The following is a 27,487-nucleotide window of genomic DNA, read 5'->3' on the forward strand; positions in this document are numbered from 1 at the left end:
TTTATGACTGATATATAAAGGATCAATTAATTATATATGACTGGTTCTTCAACTATTAGTTTAACTAAAAACTTTTTATAAAGGAATACATGTATTTGATCCCTGATTTCTGTTTTTTCATGCTTACATCATCTATCTTTTTTCTTTTATTGGCTGATTAAGAGTAGATCACTACTATTAGATATATAAAAGGGTGTTACCAACTCTAAACAAGGAGGAAAGTAATTAAAGGATGATTCATAATGAAAGCAAAGCAATAAAAAGCAGTCTTCCTGTGGTGGGAAAGGGAAGTATTTCTCCATTATGAAAAGATAAACTGTCTCTATAAACCTTTATGAAACTGCTTTAAAATATGAAAATCATCGTATTACAAAAGGTCATCCACATTCATTAGTCAACAGGCCTGCTGAATAGAACAGCTGCTCTCCTTCTTCTTTTTTCCCATCATGTGCTCCCTCCTGTCCTTGGTTTTCTCTCCCTTTTTATCTTTTACCAGTTTATTTCCATTTTAATGTGCTTTACTGCAGCAAAAGAAGGGGAAATAAAGCCGGGAAAGAAATAAAAGCTCAAATTATCGACAGTTATAAATCTCCCTTTCCATTGCTTCTGTGTTTATTAATGTTTGCATCTGTCTTTCCTTTTGCTTTATATCTCCTCTTTCCTCTTTCAGACTGGACTCTGTCTCAAGGGCAACCCACATCAGATTGTTATCTGTGTGTAATCAGGCATTGCACAGCTGAGCCAAACAATACTCCTCCTTTCATCCAACCCGCTGTCTATACTCCTCCATCGTGACCATACCTTATTTATTTGATGCACTTCTGCTTACTTTCTTTGTTTCCTTCTACTCATTTCTGTGTTTTCCTCGTTATCTTTCAGCCACCAGGTCCTTAAAAAAAAGAGAGGTGAAAGCCACTGTGTTTTCTGTCCTCTGTAAAAGAATACCTGAATTAATAGTCCGACACAACGGAACTGGAGCATTTCCAAAGCATCTAAAGCCACTTGAACATGTGTTTGGTCAATAGCCGTCTCAAATTTCCAACATTATTCTTTCATATCAGAGAGTCTCCATCAATCAATAAACATATTTTGAAATATCACACCACCCCATGACTGTTTTTAATCTTGTGGTCCACTTTCCTTGCCCATTTTCTTCTGACCCATCCTTTCTACCCCTCTCCTTTCCTCAGTCCTTTACCTCCCCCACTGTTCCACCAGTCCTACTCCCTCTTTTGTTCCTTGTTGCTTCCCTTACTTTTCCTCCAGCCATCAAACCCTTCGTCACATCTGTTCACTCGGGCTTATTCAGCTCTTGTCTGCCTCCCTTGCTCTCTCTTCTCCTTTGCCTCATCCATCTTGTCCCTATAACATCACTCATCGTTTCTGCTGCAACTTTGTTGTTGTGTTTTTTTGCTGGATCAAAGAAATGACAGCTAACCCTTTCTTCCCAAGACCTTGGAACTAAACCAAATTCTACAGCTGCAAGAAGCATCTATCAGCAGGGAGATTCAATTTTCAGACCGCAGAAATGCCATTTTGAATGTGGCTGTGGGGTTTCTGTGAAACATCAACAATATGCACTGTGTTTCATTTACAGGACAGGGACTTTGTTTGGTTATAGAGCAAGTTCTGGCACTGAGAGTGAAAATGCACGTCTCTATGTTTTCTTTTTCTCAGAGTATACTGTCAAACAAACACAAAAAACAAACACACAACAGATGGTGAAGGACCAAGGAGCTTAAGTATTTGAAGTAAAGTGATGTCATTCTGTTTTTAACACAAATCTTTGCTTCTATTTTTTGGAAGCATATATAAAATCCTTTTTGATCAGTGCTGATTATCTAAATTTAAGTTTTTGTTAAGTTAGAGCCTTTTAAAGCCAATGTTAATTCAGAAGAAGAGATTAACATGATCACATTTAAATTGCAATGATTTCACCGTTAGCACACTACGGCTAGTAGCATGCGCAAAGCACAGCTGAAGCCGGTAAATTACATTTAAAGTAGGATTTGTCTGGCACCACCCTGAAGCCAAACTTGACATTTCCTGACCTACTAGTGGTAAGGATCTGCGAAGTTTGCATCGTTCATTACATATTTTATCAAACAATTTTATCTTAGGGCCGTAAGTTGCAACGGTCTTGTTGCATGCTGTCAACCTAAAATAAACTTGTTGGGTATCCTGTTTGTAATGCAGATACTGACTCTGCTGATGCTTTACCAAGACATATACAGTGAATGTTAATGCCATCTGTATGCTTCAGTGAGTATCTCTCTGTCTATTTGTATGCAACACATCTGCTAAGAGCTTCAACTTACATCAATATTCATCCTAAAACAGCATAGTGGCTGCTTTGACAAAATTGTGATTCTATATATTTTTGCACAGCACAGTTATTTAGTTTTATGACATGGAACACTACCTTTAATATTTTGCATGGCTCTAATGTGAAGCTATCGACTCTGATCCTGATAGGATCTATAGCATGTTTTGGTGTTCAAGGTTACTAATCCATACCATGTCGTTAGAGCAAAATTCAAATCACTCTGGTAAAGACAATATACAAAAAAAACCCCAACTATTTGCATGCTTCTGATCTTGCATCTCTGCATTCCTACAGTCCTTGCAAAGTCGTCATCAAGGCCACTGCATGATGAATATCAATATGTCACTGCCTCTTCCACGAGAAAAAAGCTGCAAGTAAATGATTACACAGGCCGACAAGCCAACTCAAGGCGGTATACTAATAATTATTATACCTTTGTGCAAAAGTGCAAGAGACATTCTGAATCCAATGTCATTATTTGAGCACTTTTATGCAATTTTGCTGGTCCCTATTCAAGTGAGAATACAATTTTCAACGTTTCATTTTCTTGTTGCAACAAAAACAACTCTAATGTAAGAAGCCTGTAACCATTTACAGAAGCTCCTTCTCTTGCTAATTATTTATTGATTACACATTCCTGTAATGACTTAACATCCAAACTCATTAGGATGAGCCCTTAATACTTGTAATGCAATCAAACGCAGTCACTCAGTGGGCACAAAATTAAGCCTCAAGTAAGGACTTTGTGTCTTAACATATGAATAGACCCATGCATAAAGTATGAGTCAGGGTGTTTGATGGCAAAGAGGAAAAAAAACCAGAGAAGAACCAACAGGGGTCCACTGGCAGTTAGGCCTGGTATTTTTTGATTAATTGCAAAACTCTTTGCCTCTTTTTTCTTACAGCTGTCCCACTGCAGCATTTAGTTGAAAGAAATGGGAACATGCCTTTGAATAAGGAGCAGAAACATTTTTTTTTCTTTCAAAGACACCAGGCAGTACAATCCTTTTAGTATGTCTGCTGATGACAGCAATTGGAGGGTGTTGGGGCAATTAATATTCAAGGATTTGATCGAATGCAATCCTGAGCAAACATAAACATATAGCAAAGCCACAATAGCTTAGTGTACAAGGAACGAGAGTTCATTATTGATTCACAAAGCCTGAAAAAAGACAACCTCTCTGTACTGCTCTTAAATCAATAATATCATACACCAGCTGTGCAGAATGAACTAGAAATTAGATTTCAAGGCTCTTTGGCTGCATGTTTTAGCATTCTCCAATTATTTCCTGGCACTTACACATATAAGAAATAATATATCCACTACATGTCACTCTAGACTGTTTCGATCACGTCTGTCGTTTTTCAGTGGTCTTTTTGTAAAACTGCTCTGTCTATGCAGTAGAAAGACAAATAATTCTAAACTTGGTGCTACATGACCAGAGAAAACAGACAAAACGGACGAAGCACATCAAAAATCAAACTAAAACCAATCAGGAACACACAAGGATCATAAGGAAGAACTCAGATCACAGACAAACTGACAAAGCACAAGGGGACAGATACGGGTATATATACACTGGGAAGTAATGAGAAGAACGAGACAAAGGTGGAGTAGGCAGGGACACTCGTAAATCAGAACAGGTGTTCAGGGAAGACAGAAATCAAGGAAGGACTAACAAGACTGATAGAAGACAGGTGTGACAAAAAAGGCGGGAAATAGACAAAGGCAAGAAGACCTAAGGACATAGGTAAACCATTAAGTAAAGTGAGGACAGGAGAGTGGACTTTAGAGGTAATGAGGGACAGGTGAAACTAAACAGTGAAACACACAAAGACAGTAAGTAAAACCAGACATGACACAATGGATGAATCTACAAAATAAAATGGGAAGCATGGATAAATACAAAAAAACAAACTGAAAACCCGATGATTATGTCTACAATATAACAGAATATAAACAAAAACCCAGGGTCATGACACAACTCAGTAACAAAATCTTGGTTCAGATTTGATCAGCGCTGCCTAATTCACAGTTTGATCTCAGTTTTTTCAGCTTTTGCTTTTGCTATGAAGGAAGCATTATGGCATCCAGTCACTGTTCAGAAAGTCTCCTTGTACTGCCAAACAGTGCACTTAAATTTTTTTCTTAAATATAATATAAATATAATGCAGCAATGTAAGATGCAAGATAATTGTGTTTCCATTGAGTGATATGTGACTTCTCCTTTCGTGATAACATTCCAAGAAACATGGCGATAGATGTTCAAAACATAAGCAGGTTTATGTCTATTATCTGTTATCATTTCCAATCCAAGGTGACGTAGGCATTTTACACGGGCGAAAATGGAAAGGCATGCCCATTATATGTGAGAGCAGCCATGTATGAGGGATTTCTGGGAGGTGATAGTTCATGAGGAGTTGTGGATTCAAAACTTCCAGAAGATCTGCATCTGGAATATCTTTGTGCTAAGCTAAGTTAACCGCCTGCTGTAGGTGGTTTTATTTTTCAAGTATAGGCATGACATTGGTATGGATGTTTTCATCTAAATCTCAGTAAAGAAAAGAATAAAGAGTGAACTCCCCAAAATGTTGAACTATTCTTTTGACTGTCAACCAAACAGGAAAGATTACTTTCCTAAGGTACTGTATATAAAATGGGATGTCAACTTCATCTACTTTCTGTGCCAATAATTGAGCAGCTGCTCTTAACTGATGGTAGTGAGCTCTTTGCAGCTAAAAGGAAAAAAGTGGCAAGTTGATATCAATAACACACCAGATTCTGGTATAACACTTGAATGTGGTAAAGTTGTTTCAAGCTTTTCAGAGATCTCATGTAATGCATGAGAACCTTTTGGGTACACTTTAGAGAGTAAAAGCTCAAACCGCATGAGGAAAGCTTTGACTGCTTCACCACTTACCAAAGAAGCAGTAGATGATTCCAAAGAGGCAGCACATGGAGCAGACCACCGAGGGGACAATCTCATATCTCCTCTCAATCTCCTGGTCACACTTCAGCCCCACTTCAGCCAAACCCAGCAGCTGGCTGGTGGAAGTCATGGTGACTGAAGTGGAGGGAGGTGGCGTTTAGGAGAAAAGAAGAGGGCAGGCGTGAGGGGGTGGGGATGTGCAGTGATGGACTGGATCAGTGGGCGTCACCCATTGAGACGTGTCTACCTGCAAACAGGAGGTATAGAAAGTAAGGAGAGAGAGGACAGGAGTGACAATGAATGAGAGAAAGGCAGAGGAGAGAGTGTATAATGATTAGTCATCTTAAGAACTCGGTTGTGAGTGCTGACAGAGCAGTGAGCATGCATTACAGTTTTGAAAAAAAGGAAACATCTTAGCAACTCGAAAAACTACTGCTGTAGATGAAATGACTGCATACTAAAAAATGTCAATTCAGCCACAATCATTCACGTGGATATACAGTAAAGAGTTTCCATCAAATTGTTGCCAACAGTTTGGAAGTATTTGACTGGTAGCTGAAGACCTGCAGCGCACGCACAATGGTTGCCATGGAACGATCAACAGAATGCATTTGCATACATTTGCATGTTGTACGAAACTGTAGCACAGGTTTAAGGCTTGTGAGCTTTGTACTTGTACTTGTAAAGCTAAGGTTTTTCCAAAAATGCTGTTGAAACATTTGTATTAGTCGTGGTCTGCTGCTGCTCTAATCACCCACTTGAAATAATACATCAGCAGATACTCACTCACTGTCGATGTATTGTCACAGTGAAAGACTGCAATGTCATCACTTTATATGGCACAAAGTAGTGCTGCAGGATTCACCGTGTATCGTGTCTCACTATTATTATGAAACAGTCATCCAGAACAGAAATACTGGAGTATTACATGTATTGATTGTTTGTGCTTCAAATGCTGACTATTGTGGTCTTGGGGAAATAGAGAAAAATATGCTGGAACTTTGATAAATTAGACTAAACAATCACGTAAACTGCAACATTATGAGGTAAAAAAGAAAACATAATATAATGGTGAGGCTCTTACAACATGAGTAACGCAGGACAGAGTTTTGATGGATCTCAGAGAGGATTACAAAGGTGAAAGAGGGTCTGTGACAGAGATAAAAACTGATCATTTTTCAGGATCATACTTACATATAGAAATAATGATGTGAAGGAGATTCTACATGTATTTTTAAGGGTAAGATTAAGATAAAACTATGGACCATCTTGCAATGGGATCGCAACAGCCGCAATAGAGCAATTCATGACATAAAATGAATGTGGGTCAGGGACATAAACTGGGGTTCAATGGCCCCTTTTCTACCTCCTATCTTTCTGCTTTCAGCCCCTTTGCTCAGCCCACACCAAGCAACAACCTCCATGGCTAAAAAAATGAAGGCAATGTAAAAGTGCCAAAAACTGCAGTTCATGCAGTGAATCAATGCCCATAGACCCCCATGTCAAAATGCCCAACTTCACAGCACAAAAAACATGCTTACAGCCTGGTATAAAAAAATGGTTTTGGTCTCTATAGCTAATTTTAACATTCACGATAACAATACAGGTGCTACAGTTTTATATAACACAGGCATTCACTTTTTATTTAGGGGTGGGGCCATCAGTTGGTTTCACCAGGACCACATTTTGCCATGATGACGCACACAGACTAACAAGGTGAAAACAATACCAGCCTGTGCAACATTTTTGGGGCTGTTAAGCATGATCAACAAAACAGCCTATTTTGGATTACAGGATGTCAGGAACAAAAACTTTTAAGACGTCAGTCTATAAACACAGTAATCTGCATTTGGGATGCATGGTCAAAACTTATGGGACAAAAGTGTCTGCATCAGAATCACTCCTCATCAAGATTAAAACAAAATCTGGACTATGATGTGTTAATTTGATACAAAAACAATTTGCGTGATTGCAGTCATTAAAAAATACACTGTATTCACTAACCTAATCTAACATACAAGATCAATATAAAAGCATGGTTTTATTGCACCATTACTTCAGTGTGATTACATACTGTATATAATTAGACTCCACTGACTATATCTAATTGACTTTAATTTGTAAATTATGCCATAGGGCAGCTTTAGCTATTACACTGTTTGTCAGTTATGAGCATTTGCTGGTTTCACAAATCATTTTTGTACCCAGTACATATTAAAACCTTTCATCTAATGAGCTGTTAGAGATGCACTGTTACATAATACAGCCAAGTATTGATATCTTAATTCCTTATTGATCTCCTTGCATCCTTTGGGTCACAAAAAGACACAAGCAAATCAATTAGGAGTGTGGTGTTAGCTGCAGAAAATCTGCTCAGAAATTCCAGTCCTTTCTGTTTCCTCAGAGGCATTTCTTTTGAGGACTTTTGCTGGATACAAATGTGCCTGGAGCCTGCACTTTGGTCCTTTTTGTGTCATATCTGTGCCATCCGCTTATAAAAGTGATCAAAGTTGGCTGTTTCACATATTTTGTGTGAAGATAGCCTAGGGCAAATTCAGTCAATCACTGTGTCACACTCTACATGAACACAATACACTTTATAGTTTTAGAAAAACAGCATTAAAACAACTTTAAGAAGCAAATAAAAACAGAAAACACATACAGTTGCAGTGGAATAGCCACACACTCACACACAGCTCTCTATTAAGGCACCATATCCCAATGGTTTTATTTCCAGTTGAGACCCAAATTAAGACCTACTAGGCGTGTAGACTTGCTCAGCAGTGGATACCTTTAAATGGGAGCATCCTCTAAGTGGCATGAACAGCAGTATTTTACTCAAGTATCATTATTATTTCACTAAACACGTACTATACTACATCTTTTATGCAGTCATCAGGGTTGTGCTCTATCTCCATCATGACATCTCTTGCTGAGTAATTCATGCAAACGTGAGTGGACCACACACTTCCAGTCCTCACACAAAGCTTTTCCTCTCCACTGCTTACGTTAGGGTTGAGTGACTCCATGCTAAATCTGTCTGGCCCTGTTCTGCATGTACGTTGTCTGTCTGGTGAAGCCCCATACTTTGGGTGAAACATAACATCTTGAAAGAGAGGGCCTGACGTAAAACATATTCTCATGTACTGTGCAGTGCATTAGCCTGAGTACAGAAGCACTAACACCACAGCATAATAACTTCTTCTACTGTAGTTATACGACTGCACTACTGTATTTTCACTGCCTCTATGGGTCACGGTTTTGTTACTCTGGATCTATTACCTTTGTCTTTTTTTTCCTCTTTCAGGTCACTGCATTGTCATGTCTGAGTACAGATGACATACTCTCATATTCTCTCTCCCTGTTTCTCTCTCCTGTGTTTACTCTTGCACACCCATACACAAACGTACAAACTGTACACACACGCGTCGCCTGCCTGATTGCACAGGGGAAGTAATCTTCATTGACTTAGTAGGTACTGATGCACTGTGGCACACAAACACACACATGAGCAGCTGTGGTGATTTTTAGCTGTGCAACTTCAGGAGCACTGAGGAGTCAAACTCAAAATTGATTTTTGCCGGTATGAAGTGCTGTGTGCTTTGGAGGAGGAAAAAATTACCCAGAAGTAGGGTTCAAAACTCAAAACATAAGTTAAGGAGTAGTCAAGTTAAAGGAATAGCTCAGATTTTTTTTTTGTGTTGTTGTATGAGACACTTATCTATATTACGTACAGTAGATTTGAGAAGGCACGATCCCAGTTTGGAGAGTGGAGACCACCATGAAAGCTATAAGCAATGTACTGCTGTGGAATAGTTAGAAACAAAATTTATTTTAGCCACCTAAAAAAAGGGCCTCATAAAAAAAAAATCAATATCAGTTTAAGTGTTCACCATATTTATAGTATTTTCACTGCTTCACCTTAATGTCAGACAGCGGTTTCCAACTAGAAAATGAACCCGTTATATTGCTCTCTTCAAATCCAGAGAAAACAGTGATTTAATGTTGCTGAAAACAGGAGCTTGTGCTTTTTTGTTGCCTCAAAAAGTTATTTTGTTTGTGGTATTATGTGACTTTGGTGATTAAAAGGATTAGTTCAGATCCACCAAAATCGCACATTGCGAACTAATTAATTTGTAGCAGTGGTAGATCAGCTTCCACTTTCAGCAAGCTAAAATGACTATTTTGTCAGTGGAGTCTGGTGGGTTCAATGAAAACATACTAAAAGGGGAGCTGTGGTGAAAATACTCTCAAAATAGCATACATTTAAGCAGATATAGATTTTTTTAGGCGGGACTTTTTTTCAAGTTGGCTAAAACATGTTTTGTTGCTACCCCCTCCATAGCAATACATTGCTTAACTTCCATGTCAGCAGTCCCTTTGGGATCATGAGTGGTAAAATTACAATGCAGTACCCATCATATTTTGTCTGCCAAGAGTAGCAACAACTCAGTGGTGAGCAGATTTGAATTTGACCTGCAGATTTATTGCTTGCAACAAGCACACCATCAGCACTGAGAAAAAACTCAAAACATCCTTGCACTCAAAATAGGGAGAATTTTACAAATTTTACACATCAGTCAAGCTACATTCATTTGGAATAACCAACTTTATAGCAACAATGGAAACGAATGACTCTACTGAAAAATATCCCTAGTGTCTCGATAAATAGTTGCTTGAAATTTGCAGGTGTTATGAAGACATCTAAATGTCAGCTGCTATAATTGCTTTTAAGCCCTAACCACAGAGCCTTTCATCAGATCCCCTCCTATGTCAGCAACACCCACCTGTGTCTGTGCCTCTGGGCTTCCCTGTCACTACTAATATGGAATTAAAAGCATTAACTTAGATTAAGATGAACTATAAGATAGTATTAATCGTTTTAATGATATGGTATAAACGGCACTCCCTGCGGGAGAAGTCGGGAGCTTGTGCTAAATGAAAGATGATTAGCACTAATACTGGGGGTTTGAATTCACTGACAACCATGTTGGCTACGAAACTTGCACTTTACAGCCATGTAAAGTAATCTTAACAACTGTAAGGATATGTGGTGCTGCATTGGCTTCCAAAGTTATTTCCCCTCACTCAGGTGCAGAGTTGCTTTCCCAGAACAGGAAACTTTCACTGAGTGGGTACTTAGGCTATTGGCAGAGGAAACTCAGCTGTCTGATTCATTGAGTATTCTTACGCATCACACCACCCTGCTGCCCTGCAGACTCTTGATTCCCTGATAACGGATTGTCATTCGAAGTTGCTGCAGAAATGGTAATATGGCAAAACTTTAACTCAATGGCTAAGATGAATTCAGTTTAGAAAAAGCTTCTTGAAAAACCTTCGCGTTTTACAGCATATCTTAGAAAGGAGAACGCATTAAAAGAGTGCATGCACCTGCCAAGGCTGCACAATTTTATTATTCAATGAAATGTTTAGAAATGCTAAATCTACTCCTGGATCAATATTGAAGCACATAGATATGCTCATGGGATACATATGCCTTTTTTCCATTAAGTTAAGCAACAAGGTTCAAACAGTAATGGCAAAATCTTTTTAAAAAAAGTCTGGATATCATACTCGCTCCAATTTGCCATCTATGTTCTCTTGGCCTCATGGGCTCATTAAAGCATATGTACTAGGAGTGCCCTGTGTGGCCCGTGTGGCCTCATTATAAAAAGCAATGTCGTCTATCTCATCAGATTTACTAGGGGTGCTTATACCCTTTTGTCCCAGGCAGTTGGTTTTGAATGATATCTCATCACTTGATCTGTCAGCCACCAAATCCTTTATTTCTACTGCAGATCTTACAGGAGCAAAAAAAAAAAAAAACCTTCCTCATTCACTTACTTGGACACAACAGCTGATGTATTTTCTGAACACACTACACAGGAAACAATCTATAGTCAGAATACATGGGGCCGTTGAAGCATTGGACTCAGATGTTAAACAACTACTGGCTTGAATCGGTACATAAGACATAATGTACGCAAGTGCATAGGCTGTATTCTCACGCTATCACTCGATGTACTAAGCAATCCAGAATTGCTGTAGTATGATGTTTTCTGTGGGCTGACATAGAATTTGGGGTCATCTTGCAGGTTCTCTTGTGAAAAAAACTAAACCATACTAAACCATACCAATGAACCAATAAAGTATGGGATTTTTCCATCTGATTTTAGATTATGGAAGAAGATAAACTATGTCGAACAAGGTTTAATGACACTTATCTGTTTTATTCAGCAAGATAATCTTCACAAATGAACACCACGTTTATCCTAAATGCAATCGGCAGAAGTAAAAAGCTAATTTAGGCAAAAAACAAACTGCACCATGGTCGCACCACATCGCTACCACACAAGGGCTGTAAAGCCATGTTCTCTGATGAGGTTCTGCAGACTCGTTTAGCTGCTTGTTGGCAATCTCCTTTTTTAAGACACAAAAAAAGCTTCAAAATTTACAAGTGTGGTATTTAAGGCAGGGAACTACACAACATAGGATGTGTGTGTGTGTGTGTGTGTGTGTGTGTGTGTGTGTGTGTGTGTGTGTATGTCTGTGTGTGTCTCATACTTTCTCTGTATTTCTATGACTATTGTGACACTTAAAAAATAAAAACAAAAACAGCTGAAAACAGGATATGCACGTGCACGCAGATCTGTAGTTTCAAACAAAAGCCAGCAGCCTTTTGCATTCTGTGCAGACTGGGTCAGAAACCTGAAAAGTAATTGGAGGATTACTTTAGGAGTTCATAATTGCCTGTCTTGGAAAGACAGACTCCAAGGGTGAAACAGATTGTGAAGACTGCAGCTTAGTTCCACCACAGGCACCCTGACTGAGGAGAAAGATCGAACTGAGAAAAGCATGACAAGGGACGCTACTGCACTGCCAAAAAGAATAATGACAGTTTCAAAATGTACTCCAATGTTTTGGTCTCTAAAGCTACCTTTCTTATTTTTTTCTCTCTATTTTTTTTTTTTTTTTTTTACAATAAATATTCAATCAATATATCGCAAGTCACAGAGGACTTTTCTACACTCCCCAGGCATCATACTATTTTCAACTTAATGCAACTGTTAGCTCTGCCCTGATTTGGAAGTTTAGTCTTTACCAGGTGTTTCATTTATTTTGTTTCTTTTTATTCTTTTGTATGTTCATTGCATCGAAAATTACACACACAAACAACAAAAAGTCACATATATTGTTGGAGAAGATGGTAGGTTGCTCCTTTACCCACAACCAAGTCACTGAAATAAATGTTGGCATCGTGCATTTCTGCAAACTATCAATATGTTGTATTTGTTCATCTCAGATTTGTGCATTTTGATTCTGATATGTAGAAACTTTGCATTTCTCAGTTTGAATTTTCAATTTTATGTTGTGACAATGTTGTGGTTATCATGTGGTTAGGATTAGGCACGAAACCCACTTGGTTAGGGTTGCATCATGCATCATGTTTTTGCTTTAAATGCCTGATTTGTTGACAACAAACATGGCAATAGAAATCTGTCATTAAAAAATACCCGTTTTTTTTTTTTCACAACAAACACGGTAGGAAATGTCCAAACGTGTCATTAAGAAGACTTGCATTTTTGGTCTCGAACAGTGGTCTGCTGCTGTCTGCTGTTTGGTGGCCTTCGTTAGGTATCAACACTATCCCCTCCTCCTCCTGATGAGGAACGCAGCTCATATACAGGTATTCTTAACTATGTCAATTAAGTAATTCTGATATAATATGTAAGAAACATACAAATGTAACATTTTCATGGTTTGCTGAAACCTACATCTCATTCTGATGACTTCTAGTGTCAAAGTTCTTCGATACCAATGGGTCTTAAAAATAAGTCTCAAAGAGAAAAAAGAAATAGCTGTTTAAAAAACTACAAATCAGTCTTTAGAAATCAAGTACAATTATACAGTTTGAGGATTTTTTCCAACAAAAGAAAAAAATTGGCTGACAAAGACAATGTGGCCACTGAGCATCTTCTGTGTCCAAAGCACTGCACCAATGATTATTTCCATGACAGCTCAAACAAACTACAGCAATCATCCTCAGTTTACCCTGCATGACTCTGATTGTCTTTTTCAAGAATTTGTCAATTTTCATTCTGACCTGAGAGCACCTTTGCTGGCTGCTACACCCACGGAGAGATGACATGATTAGAAAATAGCCCACCAATAAGGTCAGAACAAGAAAGAAGAAAAAACAGCATATTATGCAACAATGTCACGTCCCGTCTGTTGCTATGACAACCAGCAGTACAAGGACCCTGCAAATGGGAAGGGGTGCTCGTCTCCATGGGAATGTGCATGTTAAGAGCCAATCCCTGATGGTTTCTTTGAGCCTCCTGGCAGTAGACGTTGCTGACCTCTGACCCTATTCAGCTAGTGCCTCTTTATATTTCACAAACATATCAGGGTATCCCCTTATTTGGCAAAAAACAGTCCCATACATGATGTTTAACTTTCGGTGGTTACCAGTTGCCCAAAACAAGGTGTCTAATATCAGACACTTCAGACGAATCATCTTTATTTTATTTAAGCTAAGCATGTCACTAATTATAGTGTATATGGGTCCTGTGCAGAAGTATGTTTATGTACGAATATGGTTATAAGAAAATTAGGTTAATATACATTTAACCAACAGGTACGTATATAGTAAAACCACAGTGTTAGGTTTAACATTAGAAATGTGGCCTTTCACAAAGATGAGCTTGACAAAAAGAAATTAAAACACAGATAAATGAAATAAGACAAATTGTTTGTGGCAATTAAGACCTAGCAGATTCAAATTTAAGACTCTTAAAACCTTGAAGTTTTGTCAGATCCGAGTTTAAACAACAGTGAGATTTAGGTTTATAAAATGACAATATCCATATGTACATAGGAATACCTACACTTTCATACTCAGCAGTAAAAATGTGCACTTTCTATATATCTGAAAGTCTGCCACTATGATGAGGTTTAGTCTCAGATGTGCTCATTTCTGCATGTGATTGATGCTTAGTGCTATGTGATTCAAGAGCAGCCAAAATCATCATGGGATTATAGAAAACGTGTGGGAAGACATCATGCCGTAAATTAATCAACACAGCAGAACAGCTTTGTATTACTCTTGCTTTCTCAGTGTGAAAAACCGCAATACAACTAAAGGTTACGGTTCAGTGCAAACACATCATTTGCTTCACTGTGGCATGATGTTTCCATGAACTATGGATATCATTATGATAGTGCATGCACTTCCATAAAATGTACATTAAAGTTGTGACATGTAATGACACTCCTGTCACTTAACATTGTTTTTTCTGTCCGAGGTAAATTAGGAGGATGCAGGAAAATCAAAACAGCCATGCAATATTGTAGTGACACACATTTGCACAGTGCAGAGTTTCATTTTCCAGCAGCTCCTACAAGAACATCAGCATGTAAACTCTGCAGTGAAACCAACCAACTAAATGCTGTTTCACCGGCTCACTTTCCTCCCTGCCGACAAATGGGGAGCACTGAATCACATCGCAACACCTGCTATGACACGAATCACAGTTCACATGATGATTTGCTCAGCCATATCCTTGCTTGCATGCCTCTGTCAACCCGACAGGCCAATAATGTTAGGTTACATATCAAAACCACTGGCAGCATAATAACCTTTCTGCGTGTTGATGTGCGCTCTGCTGGAGTTTTGCCTCTGCTCCTCTTTGCCTCAGATGAGTAGACAGTCTGAGGTCACAGATCAAATCTGAACACTGCGGGCAATGTAAAAAGGGTTTATGATTTCTTCTGCTGTATGCCAGCTTGTATCTCCAGCTTTGAAACTGTTCATTCACCATTCGCAGTGCAGCGTGACTTCACCTTCACCTCTACAAATGTGATAACTTTTACAAATCTATGAACTGATATAAATAGTTGAAAATAGGTGCTCTTCCTGAATGACTGTCACTGTGTATGAATACCTGATTCTGCTCCTGAACACTTGATTATCATTTCAAACTGAAAAAATATGAAGTACTGTATTCTGCAGAAATTCTGAGGAAAGTGAAGGGGAGTGAAGTTGTTGTGTGTGTGTGTGTGTGTGCGTGTGTGTGTGTGTGTTTGCATGTGTGTAAAGCTTTTCCTCCCCAAACCTGCTGCGAGATAAATTATATTTTCTAATCTTCTATTGATATGGGCAAACTGACAGCGAGAAAAAAAAGATGAAGGGTTTCAGAATGTTTGTGTCTGTGTGCATGTGTCTCTAGGTGTGTGTGTGTGTGTGTGTGTGTGTGTGCGTGTGTGTGTGTGTGTGTATGTGTGTCAGCATGAATATTTCAGAGGCCCCACACTGAGTGGTGGCGACAGAGCATCACCAGAACGAGGACACGCTGCTCTCCAGGGTGGGGATTGGAAGGGTTGGACAGAGAGAGAGAGAGAGAGAGGGAGACAGACAAAAAAGAAAGGCAAGGAGAAGAGAAAGAAAGAAAGAAAGAAAGATCAGCAGCAATGTTTGGACACAGAGATGTTTCCCAAACAGAAAAACAGGAAGACACAAAAAATTTTTGCATAATGAGAAAGTCTCTGTAGGTTAGCAACCTCATCGTCTTGTTAAAAGTGTGTTTGCAGGGAACAACAAAGTGAAAAACGAAGGTTTCCTCAAAGGCAGCGAGTCTGACTTGACAAAAAAGACTCAAAAGAAAGTTTATCTTTTCTTCCTCCTGGCAACTTGAGGTCAGCTCCAACATTTGCTGTACACAGTGTTATCCTCAACAAACCCAGACCTTAGTTTAGCTCTAGTTCCTGTGCCAAGGAAACATGTTAAAGCCCTGGAGGCTAAGGAATGTGTCGGAGGAGGAATGACACATTTTATTTTCAGGACTGTAATGAGCAAAAAAAAGCTTCTTTGAAAATGTTATTTGTACAAGCATGAAAAACTCAACATGCATGGCTTGGGTTTCTCTAACTTCTTGTTTTTTGAAAGCTAAAAGTCTGACAGTGAATCCTACAAAGCTCCAACATGAGAAAGCAGTGTTAGTGACATCCGGGCATGCAAGTGGTTTTAGTTTCATTCGTCCAGGCTTTCAGATATTTTGTCTTAGAGATTTCTGCCTCAACTGTGAACTGAATTTTCAACAGCGGTGCGCCTCTCAAAGAACATTGGTGTCATTACTCTGGATAATAAACAGACCTCGCTCTGAACATTTTTCACTAGAGCTACTTTCTGCTGAAGAAATGAACCCCAGAAAACTCTTGACACCGTGTTCTGCAGATTGTCGAGAGTAATAGAAATAGCTTGTTTCTGAAAAGTTATAGTGGTGGATTGCTATTGAATCTTGGATATCTGTCTATCTATTTGTCTGTCTGTCTGTCTGTCTTTCTTTGAACTCTGTAAGAGCTTTAATCGACGATTGTCTCTCTGAACTGTGGTGGTGATATTGATTTTTAAATGAACCCAAGTGTTCTTGGCTCCACAGGTTAGACTAAATATTAGATCATGGCTATATAATGTCATAATTTTTGCATCAGATATCTTTTGTCAGTATAATTTAAAGTACAACCTGGGGAAGTGAGGTCAGTAGGTTATAGTTCAGTAGGCCAAAGCAGGATGGAGATTTAGCCTGGGTTAGTCTAAGGTGAAATCTTTTAGAGGTAAACCTCGCTAATACCACTAAAGCCATTACTGAGATATCAAGCCATTTCCCCTGGGGACGTGAGGTTAACAAGACACTACAAACATGATTACTGGATTGTAGAGAGGGCAACCTTTTCTCCTATGAATTGTGTCCACATTGTAATTTTAAAGTAGTTTCAGGGGAAGCATGGCCACTGTGTTTGTTGTTTCCACATTGATCCAATTTTGTACAGGCATTTATCTCAGGATGATTTGTAAGAACACTCACTTTCATTCTATCTTCTCATTTTTCGCAATCGTCAGATCAAAAAATGTAATTTGTCTTATACTTTGGTTTATGACCAAATACATGCAAATATCCAACTGACATTCCCATTGGAAATTCTTTGTTGCTAATATGCAAATGTAAGTATGATAAACAGTGGTAAACAATATACCTGCTAAAAATGAATGTGCTCGCACTGTCATTACATGGTAGCATGTAAACATTAGCATCTCCCTCAAAGATCCATTGAGTCTTATAGAGACACTAGCATGACTGTAGCAGCTAGCATGGCTCCTATTATTGGGTGGACAGTCTACCAGACATTAAGTTCATATTAAATGTATCTGCAAAATGGTAAAAATAATATGCATACTAGAACAACTATAACACACACACATTACGGCTATGAAACACGATGTGAACACTGCAGTGTTGAGTGCAAACCAAAAGGCAACATCCGGGGCTGAAAAAAATTTAAGTTCCAAAAACTGCAGTTTCTCTAAAGGCAACTTGTGGCTGCCTCGAAAAGTGAGTCAATCCCCATTGACCCCCATCTTAAAATGCCCAACTCCACAGCAGAAATATGTTTACAACTTGGTACAAATAACAGCCTTGGTCTCTGTAACTAAAATGGTCACCACAGGCCACTTCTGGCTTCAAAAATCAAAAATGGGGACAACCAGAACCCCCAAACTCAAGGCTTAAAAACAATAGTCCAAAAACCAATGGGTGACATCAAGGTGGCTATGTCCATAATCTTTATCCAGTCCATGGTGCAAACCCTGACAGCAACATCCACACCCCAAACTCCAAACCCTGTATGAACTCCTAATTACTTTCTTCATCTGCAATGAAAAATGCTAACGAATGCAACATTAGTAAACCAAAACACTTGTTTATTAACATACCATTAGGGATCTGGAATGCGTCAGTGCTTCCGGGTAGCTCATGTGTACTCCACAGACATGGCATTATCTGACTTATACAGTCTTTGTTTTGTCTGACTCATCAGACTTCCTTGCAGTCTGTTTGGCTTTTTATCCCATCTCTCTGTCTGTCAATCCATGTGCTCATTCTTCTCTGCCTCCTGTATGGGGCAGACTCGTACCCCAATAAAATGATCATGATTCTGAACTGAGAGACAGTGATATGTAGTGGTTACTCTCCGTCGGTACCTTCGCGCTCAGTTTCTAGTTTGGAGAAAGAGAGAAGGACAGCATTCATGTGCATGTGAGAGTGAGTAACAGTGTTGCTGATGTCATGGTTACTAACAGGATGACTGTGTTTCCATCGAGCCCATCTGTCACTGGGAGACTACTACAGTGTGTGTGTGTCTGTGAGAGAGAGAGGAGGGTGTTGTCAGGAAAGCAGACTTAGAGAGTTTGAATCTGCTTAAGATTCAAGACAGATCTGACATGAAAGAAATATAACAAAATAGTCCTATCTGGCATCTGTCCTCATGCTCATCTGTTGCAGAATAAACACAGATGGATTCATTTTCAGTGCAATGACTGTTATTCTACACACCTTTAAGATGTAACATGAAATTATATCAGTAATACTATTATATTCATGAGGACAATGGTCTTTAATACAACAACGAGTGATAGCTCTCTAAGTGCAGTGTCTTGAGAAAAGAGCAGTACATGTGACCTTTGTTATAGGCAGGAGGAGGTTCCTCGCTGTGATAATAGGCATTATAGTTATGCACTAATGTGCAGCGTTTGTACCACCTACCACTGTTTCCTAAAATGGATACCAACACACAAGCCACAAGTTAAGCATTTTGGCCGTCGACTTCTTGCTTTTTTGGAGCCAGAAGTGACAATATTTTGGTGAGAGGCTGGAGTTGTGAAGGAGCAAGGAGTGGATCTGACTGAGAAGCCGAAGACACAGACTGCCTGTTGCTCAAAGCTGTTTGTCCTGAATTATGCGCAATTTTAAGCCTTAATAAAAAGTAAACAGGTGAGTTTTAAAAATTATTCACCCCCATCCAGTTGTCAAGAAAAGGGGAGGTTGGCTTTAGAGACCAAAATGTTTTTTTTTGTACCAGACTGTAAACATGTTTAATTCTGCAGTAAAGTTGGGCATTTTAACATGGGGTCGAGTCTGTTTTGGAGCCGGCCTCAAGTGGCCATTTGATGAAGTGCAGTTTTCGGTACTTTTTCAGCCCCAGAGGTTGTCGTTTGGAGTGGTTGATAATGACGACAATCTTTTGTTGCAGGCCTGTATATTAGCATGCCAAACTGTGCAATTAAACTGAACTAATTTCATGGTCAGTTGGCATAATAACCAGATAGGCGCAAATAGCCTTGTGCTGTTGGTAAAATTAATTTTACAAGCTTGAGAAATCTTAGATGAGAATCCCCTCGCCTGTCTTGATAAAATTTCCACCGTTTCCAAACCAGTTTCCTCTCTGTGTATTTTTGAATCATGCCTCCATCACATCTCAAAGTCTGTAGCATTTGGTTAAAAACATAAATACAAATTTCAACATTTCATAAGCACAGATACCAGTGCAAACACTGGTGAAGACATCACTAAGAGCAATGTAGTGACGCATTAACTAAATACATGTCCTTCAGATGAACAAGGCATTGATATTGGTGGATAAATAAATGTGAGAGATGTGAATAGCATTTTCTACACTTGTGCTTTTAAGTGCCGTTCAAGGCCATTTCAGTGAGTGAAACTAAGTCAGTGCTTTTATGCTGAGAGGAGAAGCTATTATAAAAAAACAAATTTGGTCCCAATTTAAACAGTGTGTATGCCTTTCACTGCTAACAGTCTTTAGTATATCATTTCCTTATCTGCATCAAGATAACCTTTTTTGAGTTTTCTGCCTCCTCCATCATGCATGCATGCATGCATGCATTTTGTATCTGAAAAATAAAATTTTTGGATACTCGCAGTGAAACAGCCTCCGCCATTTGGTTGCGCGGGTCGTTAAGTTTAAATGCATGAGGGTGATTTGTATGGGAGCTGTTAATTTTCTCCTCACACTCTCCCTCTCTCCCTTTGAGCTGCAAGCCTATTGAGATGTCTGAGTGACCTATAGACCCCTCGCGCACATGCCCACACACACACACACACACACACACACACACACATTCACACAAAAAAACCCTGAAACACTGAGAGAGAAAAGTATGTCCAGAGACTAGACATAATGTCCTCATCTCTAGCTGATCTTTCTCTCACCCAATTCCTGTCCACGCCTTTATCCGTCCATCAGCAAAATACTCACAATATGCAACAAAAAAATATGAACAGAAACTGCTCTGCCGTGCAGTGGTCTCAGGTGTATTGTCAGATGTTGCATGTGTAACGTAAGCAGCCTCAGAGCACTTGAAGTGAAGTGACCTAAGAGTGTATGAGTGTGTGTGTGTTCGCCCGCATGTTGGTGGCCTCAGCATTGATCCCCCTCTAAGCCTTGGTCATTGCTTGTGGCCTGAAGGTGAGGTGACAGGGGAGTAAAGAGGCTTTCATCAGATTACAGCTCATTCTCTGTCTTTCACCGTCTCTCTTTCCAGCATCATTTATCTCACTGCTGCTTTCAACCACTTTACTCTTTCTCGCTTTTTTTCCCCCCCCTGCTGAACACTAGACCTACTTTAAGCCACAGCGTTAAATTTGTCTTCAATCCCACATGGATTCATTTGTCTCTATCCAAACGTCCCCCAAGAGCTGATGGTGGCTGTTAGGAACCATTTGACTGCACATCAAAATGAACACTCAAAATGCAGGAAATGAACAACTTTCAGAGCAATGTCTTTTTTTTTTTTTTTAACAGGTTTTTATGTGTATACACTATTTTTCATCCTGGTGACTGAGTTAAATTTATCAGACACACAGATGAATACGTAATGTTTCTTACAGCGTAAACAGATATGCCATTTCTTTCAAAACCATTTCCTGCATAATTACCTCTATGCTGTTTGAGTTTCTGCTTTCAGTAAGCAGTTTAAGTTAAAAAAATCTTCTAACTTTTTTCTTGTGATGGTATGACTGCCTTGTATGCAAATACACTGTGGAATATACAGCTGCTGACCAACAATGTGGGAGTAAAAGTGCAAACACCTGAGATGAAAGAAGTACTCAGATCTTTTACTTACGTAAAAGTATCCATTCCACTATGTACAGTGTACGAATACCAAGCAACATCCTCTGAGGCTGTCCAAAAGCCAGTCAATCCCCAGAGATCCCCATGTTAAAATGCCCAACTTAACAGCAGAAATAAATATGCTTACAGCCCTGTACAAAAAGCAGTTTTAGTCTCTATAGGTAATTTCAACATTCATGACAAATGTATGAGAGTAAGTTTTTACAGAACTCCACAGTTTACATTTTACGAAGGCTTAAAATGACATATAATTAAGAGTGTGGCTGCTTTGAGTGGCAGACTGTGCACGATAGTATCTTCAGCTTTTCAGTCAAATCCACCCCTCGCTCCAACCTCTCATCCAAGTGGCGATGGCTGAAATGTCAACGTCAAGGCTTTAAAACCGGAGTCCACAAAACCATGGGAGATATCATGTTAGTCCATTATTTTTACAGTCAATGAAAAATATCCAAAATGTAAAATTGTGAAACATTAAAAATAAAATAAAATAAGATAAAATAAAATAAATCACTAGTACTAGCAATGGCTGCTTCTTTTATAATTTTTAATATTAATAATGCATTTATGTGTAAACAGCATTTCAAAGGTCTAGTGTTGCAGGATTTAGGGGGATATATATTGGCAGGAATGGAATATAATATTCATAACCGTGTTATCATTATATTATATACAATATATTAGTTTAGAATCTGAAACTAAGAATCTTTTGGATTTTGTTACAGAACAGGCCCACCTCAACAGAGTCCACCGTGTTGTTTTTATAGTAGAAAGAACTGATGAATGAAACACTAGCTCTAGAAAGGGCCATTTACAATTTAGCATCTTCATCTTTGGCACACAGAAGTGTGTTTTAGTTGGTTGCAATGTTGCAACCTCACCGCTAGATGCCCATAAATCCTACTCATTAAACCTTTAATAATGTATCAAGGACAAGGTGGAGCTCATTTTAAAAACTACTGTCGGGTGGTTTCATGTATTGTGTAAATCTCAATTCTACATTACATGCTTATTGTAGGTTTTTAAAGCAGTCAAAATAGGACAGCGCTCCAATTAAAGCGTCTATTGGAGCAAAAAGTGCAACATTTGCCTCTAAAATGAAGGGGAGTGGAAGTGTAAGGTAAAATATTGCAGCATTCAAGTGAAGTACATTGCCTAAGATTTGTACTCAAGTGCAGGACTTGAAAATACACACTCTGCTTGCCACTACTTTCAAACACACAGTACATTTTGTCTGTGATGGTGTGAAAACAGGACAAGAGGCTGTGGCACACACAGGAACACACAGTTTCTCTGTATGCATCCTTTTCCTCTATCTTTCACTGTTTCTGTTAGCTGTTGCCGCTCGCAGCTCTGTCTCTCTGTAGACCCATCCTGAATTATAACATTCAATTGTAGCTCTAAGTTTTCTCTATTTACATGTTGATATTTGCCCGTGATACACACAGTATTAGTGTGCATTAGAAATGAAGAATGTCACTGACCTCACTGATTGCTTGACCAGACTTTAGGCAAATATCAATTTTCTTTCAGTATTTCAAAAAGTATTATTCCTGAGGCTTTGCATTCAACCCATACATACTCTACGCACAGCTCAAAGTTCTGCATCTGCACACAAGCCCACAGTTTTCAGATATTGTTTGAGTCTACTTCATAAATGCCGGCAGAAGCAGCAGATGTGTCTTCTACTGAAACGGTACGCAGAGACTCTTTTAGCTACAAACCAACATGACAGCCAGGCACATACACACATACTTGCCACATCACCAGAGGGCTCTTACATGCTGTGAGTCAGATCTGGTTGAAACGAGTGGCTCCCAACCTGACGCTGTCCTCATTGCTCTGACCGTGCTCTGACCGCTGTACATTTAGTGTATTGAAAGCCTTAAATGAATGCCCAGACAGCATACTGGAGAGCTGCATAACACTCAACAGCGATACATCTGACCTGAACCAGCGTGTGCGTGTGATGTGTGTGAAAACGCCGGTGGGAAGGACAGCAGTGGTGTGTATTAATGGGATTAGGATCGACTTTATCCTTTCTTTCCCCCTCATGCTTTCTCTTTTAACTCCTCTCTCCCTCCTTTTACCCCCATCTCTTTCTCCACACTGCCCATTCTGAATTCTGTTTCCCTCATTGTATGGTTGTTCTTTTGTTTTTGGTTGTTTGTTTGTTTGTTTGTTTTTTGTTTTTTTTGTATTAATCTCAGTCTGCATTTTCCATAAATCATAACCCGACCCTTCTACCAATCCTACTTTCTCTCTTTTCACTTCACTCTTATATCCATTGCTCTAATAACTCCCATTTGCACTCACAGTGGTTCCTCACTCTTTCTTTGTCCCACCCACTTTAACCTCACCTCTGTCTCTGTCTTAATATCTAACAAAAACACTGAGGCCTGTTGCAGACTAGCTCTGTCAGACAGAGAAGCCCCTGTAGACGTTTTGTGCTCGAGTCTTGATTCTGAGTCTTTTTGGCTTATGTTCACTGTACTTACATAACCTGTCATCAAAGCACTGCAGAGTGCGTAGCAACACATGCAGGCAATCCATGGATTGGATGGATGTATGAATGATAGTCTCCCTGGTATCCATCTGCACCTATTCACTGTGATCTATTAAAGCGTCTCTACCTTCAGTCTATCAATACTGATTAGATGGCGAGGTCATGTTCTACAGTTACTTGAAATAATATTTGTGAGGCTGAAAGCTTTCCTCTCCACCTCCTTTAACCCTTTGAAACCTGGATCGACATCAGTTTTCTTGTTTTGCATTCAGGTACCTTTCACAAGTATTTAAACATTTGAAAATTGATCAAATTGGTTCTTTCAAACACTTGGGAAACAATGGGCAATGAGCAGCTTGAGAAGAAATACCCCACAAATTGCAATACACTGAGGAAATGTGACAAGAAAACACACTAAAAAATTGTTTGTTTGTTTCTTTGTTTTTTATTCCAGTTTTTATGCTAGATTCCTTTTTTTCCCACTATTTTCTTGCTTATTTGTGGTAATTTCTTATGATGCTGAAGAAGAAATCAAGCCAATTTGCAATGGGTTAAATACAGTAAAATAATATTTTCAATTAATTTCTTTAAAAAAGAAAATAGAAAATACTGTTCTAATGGCTGTTCCTTAGGAACTCTAACCCACAAAAGATTTGTCACACTTTTGTTATCTGTGGAGAAAGGTAAAAAAAAAAGATGCCTTAAAAGAGACAGAATTTCTGACCTCTTGTCAGACTTCTCATCAACTCTGAGCCTGTCGCTTTGGCTGAAGCCCTTAGTCTGCAGACTGCTTGGCTCTCAGATATGGTTACATAACTAACAGCAACATACCATATGGGGGTGTCTCATTAAAAATACCTTTAATTGGCTTTTTAAATGTCAGGGACTGAATCTCAGTATGTTGTCACATTTCAGTCCCCTCACTGTCCTCATTAGCACCTCATTTTCTTATCTAAAGCATGGACCCAGTCAGTCATTACATGACACCGAGATCAAAATGTGATATCAAGAGCTGTCATTAGTCAAACATCGAGGGATCAGTGTGAGAGAATAACACCTGTCATCCAGAGTAATGACAGTATTCATAATAGAAGACTGGGCTTTCTGACTGGAAAATTGCCTGCTTCATCATCGGAAATAAAAGGAAATGTTAAACACTTTTATTTTGCTCAATACTGCCTGTAACAGTGCCCTGTTTGCTGACACTTAACTACTCCAATGAAGCAGCACAGCAGTAGAAAGCTTGGTGTAAAAAATTATGATAAAGAGCTTTGTTATTTACTGAACATGTTCTATATGCTATTCATTTCACAAAACCAAGACCACAGTTTCAAAGTTCAGCCTAGGAAATGAACCACAAACTGGAAGAAAGCCTTATCAAAAGATGTAATAGCACTACAAAGTAAGAAACTCTGTGGGTTGACACCAATGCACTCTCCGATGTATCACCCCATCAAATAAAAGCACACAGTCAGTAACAGGCTGCACAGCGGTTTCTTAACACTATAATACACTCCATCTTATTCATGCTTCTTCCCATGGCGTCTTTCCCCCTGCATCCTCTATTCAAACACTGCACAACCATCAAATCCATATTATGTCTCAAGAGATCTTCAGCTCAGGGATGCCATTTTACCTTTTTTAATAGACTGTGACTTAATATTTTTATACTGAGAGAGTTTCAAAATGTTCCCTAATAATCTATAATTCTAAAGGAGATCTGGTGTTCATAACAGCCAAAGAAGAGTATAATCAAACTCTTTATTTCTATGCTCTTTGCATTTCCCACTTTTGTATTTCATTCATTGTTCTATTTCTCATCCCTTCCCACAATATCAAAGCAGATATGTACAGCATATAACAAGTCTTTCTTTTGTTGATTAGTATCTCTTCTTCTTGCACCTCATGGACAGCTGTGCACACATGCCCAGTGAAACACATCAACACGCATTATCCACACCAAAAATATAGACTACCCTAAACAACTACACCGCATGTTAGTTCTGATCCATTTATGACAAAGCTATGTTGATGTGGGGGGAGAGAACACACAAGTTCAAGCTGTGCCATTTTCAGAGCAGAACTAGCATGTGGTACAAAGACAACATTTGCATGTTTGACAAAGGAAATAAAAAGAAAAATGCTTGCACACTTAGTTGAGCTCAGCGGGCTCGCTGCCTATAATTACTTCTTCTTTGCTACAGCAAACTACTAATTATGAAGATCTTTCATGTGCTATTACTGTACCCCGAAGAAGAGGAGGTGGAGAGAGGAATCCAGTAAGAAAGACAATGTTTCCTTATTTTCCCTGTCAATGTTTTGTTTTTGGATAAACTCCTCCTAGATTTAAAAGATGAGATAGACAGACAGATAGATAGATTGATAGATAGATAGATAGATAGATAGATAGATAGGTGTTGGGATGTGGATGCACGTGACTTTCTGCGAGTGCAAATCAATTTGGCTGCCACTGTTTACACGCTGTCCAACCCAATTATGCACACTGGTATCAAATTCAGAGTTTAGTCGTTTCAATTATTAATTCCCACACATCATGAAGGATTCATCTGGCTGTCACTGATAGGCGAGCGTTGAGAGGTCTGGAAGTGCTCGTGCCTTGCTTTTGAGCACCAAACGCTTCGTTAAGCAACGGTTTGAAAACAATAGAGGGAAAACAATAGCGGAGAGGAGATGGTTCTCCATGTGTCTAATTTTCAAAGGCAATCACAGTGGTGGGCACGGAGCTGTGGGAAACATAATTAGCTCTTGGGTTTTAACATGAGGAAATGTGTTTCGTGTGGGCTGTTGGGTGGAGATAACAGGACAAAATGTTACACTTTGGTCTGTTATTAGTGGCACGCGACAGTCCAATAAAAACCTGCGTGCTATACTAGCATAACAAAACAAAGAAAACTCACTCACCTCAAAAAATGCAACATATTAGCACGTTTCCTTTGTCGTCCCCGAGTCCTAAAGAGAAAAACAGTTTTTTTTTTCCAAAAAAAAAGAGAAGAAAATCTCTTCTTGTCTGCTTGGTCAGCTTGAAAAACCCAACATGATTATCTGAATGAACCGGGCTTACTCCCCCCCCCAAAAAAACAGAAGAAAACAGCGAGCAACTCCAGCAAAGCCTGAAGCGAAGATGAAACAATGCTCAACTCCTCTTGGCTTCAATTTCTCACTTACTGCCTGTCGGTGTCCAGACAGACGCGCCGTTGTAAGCCCCGGTACCTCATGTAATATTGAACGTAGATAATGGACCCGGTGCGACGGGAAATGGAAACGCTGCCTTGCGGTTTTTATTCCGTGTTTACATCATGCTTTCCTATTATATCCCTCCTAAACGACCAGTATATGCGCTTCCTTTGTGCTCGCTGTCTCGCTCACTGTGGGTAACGGGTTAAACCATTCCCGCAACACGAGAGGGGGGTGCGGAGGAGCTATTCATGTGGATACATGGGAACGAATGGGGCTTGGTGACTCGTGGCCAAATGTTGTTATTGTCGGGGATAAAGAGACGGAGAGGAAGAGACGAGGGGAAGGGAAGGAAAGGGGATGAGGGAGAAAAGTGGGGGGAGAGAAGAAGAGGAAAGAGAGCGGGGGGTGGACCGTAAGGATGCAAGCCCCTTGTTTGCATCAAAACAGATGCATCAAAGCAGATGCGAACAAGTGCATTTTTAAAGTGGTATGTACAAAACAGCGTTTGACAACGAGTTTCTTGGTTCTTGTTTTGGCAGATCATGA

At 39.2% G+C, this 27,487-nt stretch overlaps 1 protein-coding gene across 1 annotated transcript in view; it reads right to left on the minus strand.

Annotated features, from left to right (window-relative positions):
- tmem198a (transmembrane protein 198a) overlaps window positions 1-23,054 on the minus strand; it is a 33,515-nt gene extending 10,461 nt beyond the window's left edge. Inside the window, exons 1-2 of the mRNA XM_042494179.1 lie at window positions 23,019-23,054; window positions 5,248-5,503 (exon numbers count right to left, since the gene is read on the minus strand). Coding sequence (XP_042350113.1) covers window positions 5,248-5,386 — 139 coding nt within the window. The 5' untranslated portion in view covers window positions 5,387-5,503; window positions 23,019-23,054. The remainder of the gene's footprint in view (window positions 1-5,247; window positions 5,504-23,018) is intronic.
- Window positions 23,055-27,487: the final 4,433 nt, after the last annotated feature.

This window comes from Plectropomus leopardus, chromosome 10 (genome assembly GCF_008729295.1).
Source record: "Plectropomus leopardus isolate mb chromosome 10, YSFRI_Pleo_2.0, whole genome shotgun sequence".
Taxonomy (NCBI): Eukaryota; Metazoa; Chordata; class Actinopteri; order Perciformes; family Serranidae; genus Plectropomus; species Plectropomus leopardus.